The sequence below is a fragment of the Cyprinodon tularosa genome, unplaced genomic scaffold (genome assembly GCF_016077235.1).
Source record: "Cyprinodon tularosa strain WSP-4 unplaced genomic scaffold, ASM1607723v1 ctg785, whole genome shotgun sequence".
Taxonomy (NCBI): Eukaryota; Metazoa; Chordata; class Actinopteri; order Cyprinodontiformes; family Cyprinodontidae; genus Cyprinodon; species Cyprinodon tularosa.
The window spans coordinates 191,703-204,504 of record NW_024039546.1 but is presented as its reverse complement, the minus strand read 5'-3'; the positions used below and the strand labels follow the sequence as shown (position 1 = coordinate 204,504).

At 38.6% G+C, this 12,802-nt stretch overlaps 1 protein-coding gene across 1 annotated transcript; it reads right to left on the bottom strand.

The window, feature by feature from the left end:
* Nucleotides 1–505: 505 nt before the first annotated feature.
* On the bottom strand, nucleotides 506–11,573 carry polk (polymerase (DNA directed) kappa). The gene is made up of 14 exons (XM_038270965.1): nucleotides 11,480–11,573; nucleotides 11,171–11,376; nucleotides 10,669–10,788; nucleotides 10,444–10,596; nucleotides 9,850–9,981; nucleotides 9,618–9,768; nucleotides 8,801–8,992; nucleotides 7,985–8,109; nucleotides 7,281–7,447; nucleotides 7,163–7,195; nucleotides 6,983–7,079; nucleotides 5,364–5,535; nucleotides 3,560–4,504; nucleotides 506–1,124 (listed from the first exon to the last, which is right to left on the bottom strand). Exons 2-14 carry the CDS (start codon nucleotides 11,297–11,299, stop codon nucleotides 1,078–1,080), a joined length of 2,463 nt encoding a protein of 820 aa, XP_038126893.1. The 5' UTR covers nucleotides 11,300–11,376; nucleotides 11,480–11,573; the 3' UTR covers nucleotides 506–1,077.
* Between the last annotated feature and the right edge of the window lie 1,229 nt (nucleotides 11,574–12,802).

Sequence of the window (12,802 nt, the reverse complement as noted above, 5' to 3'; positions counted from 1 at the left end):
GTAATTGATTGACTTTATTGATCTCACAGTGAAGAATTTAGTTTTTACATCGGCTCAATAGTCAAAAAGAAGAAGGTGCCAAAAACCGGTGCATGGGTTTTATACAGTATATACAGTGAGTCCACATACATACATACACACACACATATATATGTATATATATATATATATATATACATATACACATATAGACCACAGCATTTTGTGGACTTATAACGGTTACGTTACTTACAGACTGTAAAGAAACGAGAAGTTTTTCACACCTACAGTTGACATCTATTACACCATGACTGTTATGAATAAAACAATCAGGAGTTTCCCTTTTTTAACTGAGCTGCAAAATAGATGAAGTGTTAAATGGGAACTGAGTGAGCAGTGATTTCAAGAAGATTTCAGGTTTAATATTTATTACTCATTGACAGAAACATGTTGTAACACAAAAGATGAATAAAACAGGAAAATAATAAAATAAATAAAATAGTTAGCAGTTATCCTCATCTTTAATTGACTATATTTTTACAACATTATATTCATTTGGATTTCAAATGAGTGTGCAAAGGAAGAAAATCCAGAGATTACAATGTACTGCATATACTTTATGACATTATTTTGTATGTGTAAAATTGGCAGGATTTCCTTCTTTAATTAAATACTATTGCATTATGTTGTATTTCACTCCTTTTTGCTGTTTTGCTTAACATAAAATCTATTTTCAAAGACGACCATGTGGCTGTTTATACCAATGTTCAATACACAACCCATTATGTTGCCAAAAAACTATATATATATATATAAATAATCTGGTATCTGCAAACTTTAAAAGTCACCTCCACATTTACTTATTGCTTAAAAGGAATTAATCAGTGCAAGTGCTTGGCTTCTGGTAGCAGCAGAAAGCTAAGAATGTCTCCTTGTGTGCGGGGCTGCCAGGTCCTGGCAAGACTAAAGCTAGCCCCGCATAAAACCTTCAGAGTGGCTCTAATTGTTGCAGGAAATATCTTCAATTCAACCCGGCTTCCTGACATTTCCCACGTCGTTACATTCACCTGAAGAACTTATCGATGGTGTTGCAGGATCCTAGGCTTTTGGCTTTTTTAGACGGAGGAGAAGAAGGTGTGTCTCGTCTACAACAAGAAAGGAAGACAGGGAAAATGGCAGTTATTCAAGGATATTATCATTGGTTTCACTCAAGAGAGCTACAGTGGGATAGTTTGGATTACTGGGGCAGGCGCCTCCAGTTCTTAAAAACCAGTGTTTTCTATATGATCCATATTTCACCTAAACAAGAACAAGTGATTAAATCCTTTATTCTAACCCTTAATTCTAATGGTCAAGTCAAAGTCAAGCATAAACTCAGCTAAGGATCTATGGCAAGACTTAAAAATCTCATGAAAAATTTCAGGTTAACTAGCATTGATTTAACGCGCACACTAATAAAATAACCATGCTTAAAGGTATAGAGGACGATCTTTTATTTCCGGGTGGATTATCAAAATAAGTGGTCCTCCAAATTGTCAATCATTCTGGTTATATGTTTACGTGCGGCTGTCCTACGTTATTGTCCGTAGCTAGCTATCCTTTTTTTGCGGATGCTCACTTTTAGGTGTGGATATTTGGTGAGCAATATTTTCATTCAGTTAAGCTCGCCTTTCTCAAGTCGGTTCTTTGAAAATGGCCAAAGGTCCAAATAGAAAAACTGTCTACGAAGTGGATGAGAAGAAGAGAAAGGCCTCAGAAGACAGAAACAAGAAAGCACACTGAAACACTGAAAGCACAGGTCGGGCTTCCCACTGATGCCTTGGTTGCGAAGTTTCTACTCGACAGGTAAAGTTTGCCATGCTTTTTGGAGAAAACCCTTTCACATCACTGCGACTAAAAGTTATCTACCTCTAAATTGTAACTTTCCAGGGACAATAAGTTTATTTATTTTGTAATTTGCAACATTAGTAGTTATACGGTGGCCACAGATCCTTATTTACCCCGCAACAAAATGTTCAAATTTTCACGCAGCACACACACAAATATTTGCATGTCATGGTTCTTTTAATGCACCAGTAGACAGACATAGTAGAAAAATTCCAACTCTTATTTCTGAAAGTTACCTTGTGATGCAAGCAGCGACTTGTGAACAGAACATGCACAAGGAGAGATGGCCTTGTGCATGCTCTTGAATGCGTTTTATTGGGGTTCCCTGTTGTGAGTGGCTACAGGGATGTGCAGGCACATTTTTTTTTTAAGTCTTTTCAAAAATTCCTGAAATTCCTCCTCTATAAATTTAATGTGTTTATAGTATTAGAAAATCCCAAACAGCTCATTGGTCTGAATTGTTTTGCAAAGAGAAAACATTTGGGAACAGCATATGGAAAGCCATTAAATCGCCTCACCGTTTGCTCTTTCCTTTACTGGCTTGCCTTGGCAGGGGATGTCCGACATCTGCAAGCAGAGACATGCAACCTGTTAGATGGAGGAGAAAAAGGAGCTCCTCTGGTCTCTCAGTGGAAACAGACACCCATTGAGGAGCTACATAGATGCAACATCTCTTCAGAAACATAAAGAGCTCGTTTCTAGAAGCTTGTTTCAGAGAAAAAACAGGCCTTTGTTCATTGTTGGGGATAGATAGGACGGATAGATTGGATGCCATTTCCAAGAGGGGGGGTTGGTGGCAGGGGTGAAATGAGATGTCCTTTCTCTGTCGGGATCAATAAGACCTTCTCATACAGTTCCACTGTCAGTAAGGGTCACAGGCCACTGAGAGCCCTTTGAAATAAAACAATGCTTCTGTTCCCTCCAAAGAAAGGATGTGCTCACAGGTTATGGATACTTTTAACAGCCCTGTGTCTTCCATTACACTTAAGATCTATGAGGAAGCTAATAGTATACCTGGAGCCCCATTGTTAACATAAACTAGCAGGTAGTAGTTGATTCTGGCTTTGCAGAAGCAGCAGAACAAAATGAACCTTTCAGAAGACAAAGGGAAGCATATGTCTCTCTGCTGGACAGCTTGATCTGGTGTCTACAGTTATATAAAAAATGATATGATACACTTTATCATGCATCTTGATCTGGAAACACCTTATTGTACTTGGTTCATTGGAATAGATATACATACATTTGTTCTAAGATAGTAATTTATGAGAGAGAGAGACAGAGAGAGGAAGGAAGGAAGGAAGGAAGGAAGGAAGGAAGGAAGGAAGGAAGGAAGGAAGGAAGGAAGGAAGGAAGGAAGGAAGGAAGGAAGGAAGGAAGGAAGGAAGGAAGGAAGGAAGGAAGGAAGGAAGGAAGGAAGGAAGGAAGGAAGGAAGGAAGGAAGGAAGCCTGACCTTAGCTGCTGGGATCCCAGTATGATAACTGCTCTTTATAATACTTTCTGAATTGATTGACAGTAATGATTTCTGCTCCATGCTCATTGTCTTCTCCTGGCATTGTGTTTATACACATGGGAACCCCAAGGATTGTCCTGTTTCATTTTTTTTCCAGGTTACAAATACATGATCATATAACCAGGTAAAGAAAAGATGGTTTGAAGCTATGAGAAGTGAATTAAAGTAGACATTCTTACCAATGTTTTGGTTATTTTTAACAGCAGGGTGTTTTCCAGAAAATGCCTCCTGACCTCCGAGTTCATGTAGGACTTCCTGATTGAGGCAGAGGTCCACATGGTGGTTGAAGGTGGCGAGGTCGTCCGTCTCTTGGGTCTGCTGACATATGGGGCAGGTAAGGGGGGGGCGATCACTGTGGGGTGACTGCTGTGGAAGGGCCCCAGGCTTGCTGCCAGCTTTAATCGGTGATTCCAAATCGTTCTTCAAGGTCTGCTGTCCTTCTTGAGGTGATGCTCTGCTCGAATCAAACTGCTTCTCCTGTTCGGGTGCAACTACAGATTTTAGGCGGTGATTTTCTGGATTAGGGTCCGACTCAGAGTCTGAGTCTTCCTTCCTTGCAGCGTCACTGAGACAGGAGTCTATATGCCTGTTAAAGACATTCAGATCAGCGGTCTCCACTTTCCTGAAGCACACAGGACATGTGAGGGTTTCTGTGACAGCCCAACAACCTGACGTGGATGCATGAGACTGCAAGGTCTGGACATTTTCAGAATCTAGGACTGCACATTCAATTGTGTTTGCTTGTTTCGATGACTGTGCACTGTTGTTGGAGGTAATTAGAGGAACATCACATCCTTCATCCAGTGGAGTTGCTTTTGCCGCCTGGATTTGTAGTCTGTTGGCCTGAGCTCTTTGAAAGAAAGACTGCTGTGGTTCCTCTCCAGGGGGCCTCTGCTTACTCCACCACAAAGACTTGCTTTGTTTCGGACCATTCTTCGCTGGTGGATCATGGACAAACTGAGATGTCTGGATGGACTGATCACATGAATTCCCTTCTACTGCAATTTGGTTCATTATTTGGGAAGGACGACCACAGTCTGACTTGCCTGGCTGAAGAAAGCTAATGATGCTTTTCTGCATCAGAGTTTTGTCATCTGAGCTAACAAAGGTGGATATCCGAACACCTGTGAGTACAAAGGGAACTAATCAGAAAATCTTTAGAAAGAAACCCAAGTACAATGCCTTTAAATGTATTCAAATCCTTTGGGTTTGTTTTTTTTAGCTTTTGAGTAAAAAAAAAAAAACTACACAAACTTGAACAGATTTGATTTCTAAATGTTTTGTATGCATTTCTATTGATGCCTCTGAGACCTTCTGCTGCATGTACAGCATGTGGTCTAATGGGGTTTGTTTCTATCACCTGCTTAAAACTACCCACTTTAAAGCCTCAGTCAGGCTGGATTAAGCTATTACTTGACTATCCTTGCCACAGATTCTGAAATGTTTTGTCTGGACTTTGACTGAGCCATTAGGGCCATTATTGGCCTAGTGTACAGGTGTGATGCTTTGATCACCTACATGGCGATGAGGACTGAGGTGATAGTGGGAAGGAATCAACTCAGTCGCTGTGTTATAGGTTTTTGAGAGCTGATACCCGAGTCCTCGCCTTCTGCTTAATTTTGTTTTTTTTCTTTTTTAACATAAATGGCTTCCTTCACACCCCTTTTAAACCACCTGTCTTCTTTGTACAAAACATTCTGGTCCTCAAACAAGTGTCATTTGTCTAAAAGGAGTACGGTTTTACACAAATGCCTGCTTCACTTTTCAGATTTATATTTTTTTTTTAAAAGAGAAAGTGAAAGATTGTCCACTTCACCATCCTGCAATCCTTTGTGTCGGTCTGTTTGTGGCTAAAAACTAAAAAAGTTCAAGAGGTTTGAGTGCTTTAAAATCTCCCGTATGCAGCTTTGGACAGATAATTTAGATTTCTAAGTAGCTTGGCAATCGATTTGTCATTTGTGCTGCTGAATGTAATTTAATTACCCATGAGTCTCAGTCGGAGTGGCTGAGGGCTTTCATTTTCTATTTCCATTTTCAGTAAGTCTTTAGCAACAGCAAAGATGTCCTCCACTGTGGCCACGGCATAGGGGAGCGTCTGCGCCCTGGTTTTCACCTCAAAGTTCACATTCTTTAGCTTCAGAGTGACTGTTTTACCCTTAAAAAAAACAAAGAAAAAAAGAAGGAAATACGCTTAACAAATCTCTCTGCTGTGGCAGTATGATCAACAGGACCCTTCCGAAGGTGCTGGAAAAGGAGGAGACGGGAATCTGTCTAATGTGGCGTATCAGTGACAGATCTGTCAGTGTGCGTTTTGTCAGTTTTCATCGTAATGTTTTCGACTCCAGGGGGGAGTTCTGAGGCTGATAGTAGCCCCTGCTGTCTCATTAATGTTCCTCTATTTTCTCTTGCTATCAAGGGACTCAGGCAGGGGGGTGATAGCTGTTTCTGTAAAAGAAACGGACAGGTCACGGTAAATGTAAAAAGATTTGGTTTGGAGCTGAAGGGATGCTTGGGGCAGACCCAGAAAACATTCATGTTTTTTCATGTATCTTTACAAGATTTTGACTAGAATTGAGTTTTAATCGCACCTTTTATTACTAATTGTACAACAAAAGAGCCATCGAATAATTATTGATCTGAAATAACCCTTTTTTTCTCTGCAAGCGATCATGAAGTGAAACAAGAACCCATGTTTATCTCTTAGAGCTGCACGGCATGTTGAATTGGGACTGTAACTGCAAAATCAATGTTTGCAAAACTGCAACTGCAGCAGTCTGCATGGATCCACTACGTATTTGATATATCAACTTTAAATTGCCATGAATGATAAAGGCAATGAAATATGTCCTTTATTGAAATCATAATTACAGTAAGCTGTCATTCTAATACATTTAGATTCTACACCCGCCTCTTTGACACAATAAGCAGTGTGGGAAGACAGTAAATAAGTCCAAAAGGTCGTGGTTTGGACGCTGAAGCAAAGATAAGCCATTACCTGCTCATCAAGTTGGCATAACTAAAAATATACAAATGAAGTTATTTTTTTGTGAGCCCTATTCTAAGGTATTTCATATCTTTAGGGAGCAGGGAGTGTTATCACAGATCCTTCCTCCCACCAGCTGTAAGGCTCTATAACCACCACTGTTCCCAACAACCTCAATAAGTTCTTAAAGTCATGCTGATTTTGAACAGTTTCTACCTCAGTCAGTTGAATAACATGCTGCTTTCATTTTGCAAATCTCTGATGTTGCTGCTATTTTCAAATATCCATTACTATTAAAATGTCCATAGTTGTATATTGGTTATTTATTCTCCAGGTGCACAGTTTTATATTGTTAAAACACTTTACAGTATTTTATTGTGTATCTTATGACTCTTCATTGTTATGTTATTCTTATACACTTTTATAAGGTCCACATTTCTGAGACCATTTTTTCTATAATCTTTCCACTGCTGTAAACACAATTTCCCCATTGTGGGACAATAAAGGGATTTTCTATTCTATTCTATTCTATTCTATTCTATTTTTACTGAGCATCACTATATCTAGATAATGAGCGCAGAAAATCGAATAATTCAAAAGAGAAGGTCTTGTTCTAAACCTTCAGAGCTTCTTTCTTCAAGTCCTCTGCTAGATCCTCACACAGCTCTCTGCAGAAAGAAAACTGCTCCTCGGGTTTACTCAGTTCTTTAAATGTCCTGTCAACATAGGTCAGAGTTAAAATCAAAGGACAGGCACAGCATCACATTAACAGAAAATAGACGTCTATTTAAAAGCCTACCTTTCAGTACTTATGCTTTTTCGTTCTTCATGCCTGTATGGAGATAAGAACAGGAAGAATTAGCTTCTATCAAAGATTTTTTTTGTTTTGTTTTTTTGCATTAAATACAGTTCAGTACCTGGGTATGTGTGTGGAGCTCAAACCCAGAGAAATCTGGATGAAATGATGCCAAGACGTCTCAGAGAACAGCAATGACAACAGCGCCATCTGCTTGCTGAGATCAGAGCAGGTGGTGATGCCCAGGGCGTTCAGCATTTTCTCGCTCACCTTCCCAATCCCGCAAACCTGAGCGGACGATACAGCGTTACACAGTTTTGACTAAGATAACACTTGAGCTATAGCCAAAGTTGAGCAACCCTGAGCTCCTGTTGTGGTCTACATTCATAGGTCTGCAGGGAAATCTACAAGATCTGTAAGCCTTTCATATAAACAAGAAATAAATACTCTTTTGGAACTGGTAACAAAGACGAGCCCAGAGAAAAAACATCACATCTATGTGTTAAATTTTGATGTGGGTACCTATAAACTGCAACTTAAAGATTAATATTTGCTGTAATATTTTGGGATAACTAGCTAATTAAGGACTGAATAAATCACTTTAGTATCAAATCATCAGACAGCAGATGAGCCAGGAAATCCGAAAGATTTTAGAATCAGAAAAAAGCAACAGTTATACCGGTCAGGTTTAAATATTAACAGTGGTTCATCATTTATCTGATCAGCATTGCTGTTTAAACAACAAAGTGAGTTTCTCTAACATAACTTACATGAAACTCAAGATCACAGTTAGTTGGGTTACTGTTTGGGTGATCTTTGCCTTACTTTGCGGACAGGAAGTTTCTGGATGAAGTCCATGACCGCCTCTCTGGTGGGGGGCAGTCTGTATTGTCCGTTGGGCTTGTTCTTGTCGCTGCACACCTTGGCAAGCATCATGTTAGGAGCGATTCCTAGAAGATGGAACAAAAGATTTAGATTAATATGGAAAAAGGCGTCCCTAATCTTCTTAACGATTAAAAGAATATGGACTGCAATGATGGGCTGCACAAAGGTGCAGTGGGTAGCACTGCTGCCTTGCAGCAAGAAGGTTCTAGGTTTGATTCCTGGAGTTTGCATGTACTCCCAGTGCATGCAAGGGTTCTCTCCAGGTACTCCGGCTTCCTCCCAAAGTCCAAAAACATGACTGTTAAGTTTATTGACTTCTCTAATTTCTCCTCATGTGTGTGTGTGTATAAGTGAATGGTTCTTTGTTCTGTTTGTATCTCTGCGATAGACTGGCGACCTGTCAACCCATTTTTCGAGAGGCGGGGTACAGCTGGAGATAGGCACCCCTCGCAGCACCAGCAGGGATAAACGTAATGGAAAATGGATGGATGGGCTGCAATGATATTGCTCCCAGATTTATACCGGTCAAATCTACCACTATGGGAATGGTGAAATAGCCTTGTTTCAGGCAAATGAATAAGAGTTAACAACAATACAAGGGAGGTGGGTAGTGCTATGTTACTCCAACCTCCATGCGGCCTGGGAAAACCAAAGACCAATCTCACAATTTCTCTGCATCTTATTAAAAAAAAAAGTCAAACTACAGGAAGTTTTTGTGGCAACATGTTGGAACCTCTGTATTTGCTTTCCTGTCACCTGCGCTGGCTGTCAACGTGGTCCTCTGCTCAATACGGAAGCGCATCTCTCTTACAGCCTCTTCGACAGATGTCCCAAACAGTTCAAAGGGACCGCTTGCATCCTCTTCAGAGCAGCTCGGACTGTCCTCAAACAGGATCGGGGAGAGGTCTGTCCCTTCGTCTTTCTGACGAGACTCAAGCTGCTTATCAGCTGCAAGGAAGACATTACGAACCAAGATGAGAGGGGATTCAGGTCTATAAAAGAAGTGTATCATTAACTATCAAAATAATAGAGGTGCATCTGAATAAATAGAAAGTCCTTAAAACAGTTTTTTATGTTTCTTTTTTTATAAATTTATTCAGCAAATTGAATAGAAGGAATAGTGTAAGGAAAACAAGATTGGAGAAAGGTGAACAATCAAAAGATTAAATCAGTCTTGAGATGAATGGGAAAGAAAGTGTGCTCAAGAGTTGCATGACTGACCAATAAACTGCTTTGACTGAAACCCCACAGATCTATGGAGTATTATCAGGAGAATGAAAAAACATATCAGAGCAACTGATGGCCTCCATGTCACGCTGCATTGATGCAGTAATCTATGTAAAAGGAGCCTCAACTAGGTACTAACTGCTTAGTATACACATAGTGGGACAACTATAATAATTTTGTATGTTTATTTTATCTAATATTCACTTTTTCGAATACAGAGTTTGGGGTTTATTATCATTAAGAAGGTGCTTCAGGTCTTATTGCTGAAGTAAATCACCTTTAAAGTAATATTTCTAATTAGTGAGGTGCACCCTTTATAAAGCAATGTAATGTAATAAAATCCTGCCTGGCGTGTTGCTCCCGGATCTGTAGCGGTGCGTACGTGAGGACTCTGGCCAGCTCTGCCTCTGCTCCAGGTGATCTGTAAAATCTAAATAGGCTTCATCCAGGCTCATTGGCTGAAAGTTAGGATCATATTCGGCAAAGATCTCCCTTATCTGAAAGATAAAATTCATGAGCACCTCCTCATGGGTCATAAAATCCCCGATAGGAATGTACTTTAATTGGTTAGCTCTTACCTCCTCACTCACGGCTCTGTATTTGTCAAAGTTAAGAGGAACGATCACCAGGCTGGGGCAAAGTTTCTTTGCAATGAAGCCAGGCATTGCTGCTCGGACTCCATATTTCCTGGCGTGGTAGTTCGATGTCGACTGAAAATGTAAAAATGTTATTAACTGGTTTGCTCACTTTTAGACAGAAATGTGTTATTGTTCTAGTGTTGCCCCTCTATTTAGCCCCACCCATGTTCCCACCAACTCTGAGCAGAGAAAGAGAAAACTTCCCCACAGCTTGATAACGGTTTTCAAATCTCAGACAAAAAAGTAAAATGTTGCTGTCATATGACCAATGCACCTTCATCCTTCTCTCTGTATAACAACTAGAGCTTCTCACCATTTAATTCCCTTTAACAATATGAAACAAACTGTAGTTTTTTAATTTTTATTGTAATTTGTTAATTACTCACTTAAACTGCAAAGAATAATTAAAGCACTACATTAGTTAATGACCCATTGCTTTGGAAAGGAAGTTTCAAACCTGGTTAGAAAAAAAAAAAAAAAAAAACATTGACAGTTAAGGACAAGACATATTGGAATTACACTACCTATACCTACCAGCATGCTCATGGATCCAACAGCCATGGGTTTGTCTTTCAGCTCAGGGCAGTCTCTCATCTCTACAGCTGCGTAGAAGGCATCCATGTCCACATGTACAATCACTCGGCTTAGATCACGAGTTTTCTCAAGCTCAGAAGCCATTTTTTCCACCTAAACAGAGATTTTTTTGTTATTTCATCAAATACGAATAACTCTACACATAAGTCCCGTATAATGTCTAACCTGTGTTTGTGCCTTCTTTAGCTGCTGATCTGTGATCTGAGCCTTTTGTTGCATCAATTTCTCAATTCGCTGGTTCACCTGTTGCTCTTTCTTCACCTCGTTCTCATAAAACCTGGAACCCTGTAGGAGAAAGGAAAAAAATAGAGCAATCATGCCTCATTAGAAATAAAATACCAGATTCCTACACAATAATACAAGTCAAAATTATATATTGCTTTCAAACTTAAGTTTTTGAAGTGTTTTTAATGTATTTTGTAATCTGCATGCAGGTAATGCTTACGCTATGGTATCAACAAGGCAGAAAGAAGGAACTTTTGGGGATAAGAAATAAAATTACAAAGATAAATACTCAGGAACCTGAGCCCTATATTATAATATTTTATAAACAAAGGACAAGTTTTATTACAGTAATCCTAGTTGTTTACATTAACTCGGGTGTTTATCTGCTAGTGAATATGAACATATGAAGAAGCTCTGGTATCAGATGTGTGGGGGTTCCTACCTTTGATGCCTCCATGATGATCCTGTTTATCTTGTCCCTGTCAAGTCCCTCCATCCCAGCCTTGTTGTCATTCAGCGCTATTCTAGAAAGGAGGTTCTCCTCTTTTGTCGATCCTGCCACATTCTCCATCCTGCCTTGTGTTGTTTCAATAACTCTACTCTGTAACTTGTCCAACTTGTCGGATCGGTTAAATTTTGTTTTATCGTCTAAATACAAACATAGCACTTTAGTACTTTCTGTATCCCTTTTGATAGTTAAATCCTCAAAAAAATAATAAGTCGAACAATCTCAATCTGTAAAACCATTTACCTGATCCAAGAGTAGGAACAATATTTATTCTTCTGCTGGTTGCCGGTTATGTAGCTACATGTTTAAAAATAATGACAAAGGCGGTTTTGGCGGCACTTCCGCGTACGTCATCATCGACGAAGTCGGAAACAGCTGAAAACAATCATTTTAACATGACTCACAATTAATAAGCTATGATTATTATTATTGCTGTTGTTTTTATTACTTGTTATTATTTTATTGCTGTTGTTGTTAATAAATAATAATAATAATATATATATATATATATATATATATATATATATATATATATATATATATATATATATATATATATATATATATTTATATATATGTACATATATGTATATATATATATATATATATATATATATGTATATATATATGTACATATATGTATATATATACATATATGTACATATATATATACATATATATATATATATACATATATATATATATATATATATATATATATATATATATATATATATATATATATATATATATATATATATATATATATATATATATATATATATATATATATATATATATATATATATATATATATATATATATATATATTAGTGCTGTCAAAATTATCGCGTTATTAACGCGTTAACGCGAGGCCATTTTAACGGCGATAATTTTTTTAACGTGAGATTAACGCTATGTGGTTTTATGGTACAATTTTTCCAAGTACATCCCGCTGCAGCCTGCGGGAAGGCGGGGCTATTTTCCCCCAGTCTATGCATTTCTCATAGGCTTCTAGAGCGGAGCTCCTCAAGGGAAAAAGACGCTCATACACTGGGTGACGCTAGTGCCTTTTCTTTAAGCCCCACCACCAACAAACAAGTTGAGTGTCTGGTAACTAGTAGCAACCTGAAATACGCTGAGAAAACTGAATCTCGTAGCAGCCCTCTTGCCGTCTGTGTACGCAACAGGTCAGTATCGCGTGTGTGTGTGTGTGGGTGGGTGTGTCTGTGTGTGGGTGAGTGGGTGTGTGTGTGTTCTCATTTTTGTTAAGAGGCTGAAAAGTAACTTTCTAGAGCATAGACTACCTTCATCTAGTAATGTCGGTCTATTGATTTTGATGTATTGATTGAAAATTGTTCATTATTACCTTGGTTAATTAACATCTAATGTTAACTCTACTGCATTTTATAGCGGTAGGGTAAAATGCTTGTCTTTGTTCAAAAGACTGTATTAACTGTAAAGACTGTCTTTTACATCAGCCTGTTTTCAGGGCCTTTTTTTTGCCTACATATTTGTTATTTTTTGCTACATGCCTCCCCATCTTCTTGCCATATGTTTCTATGG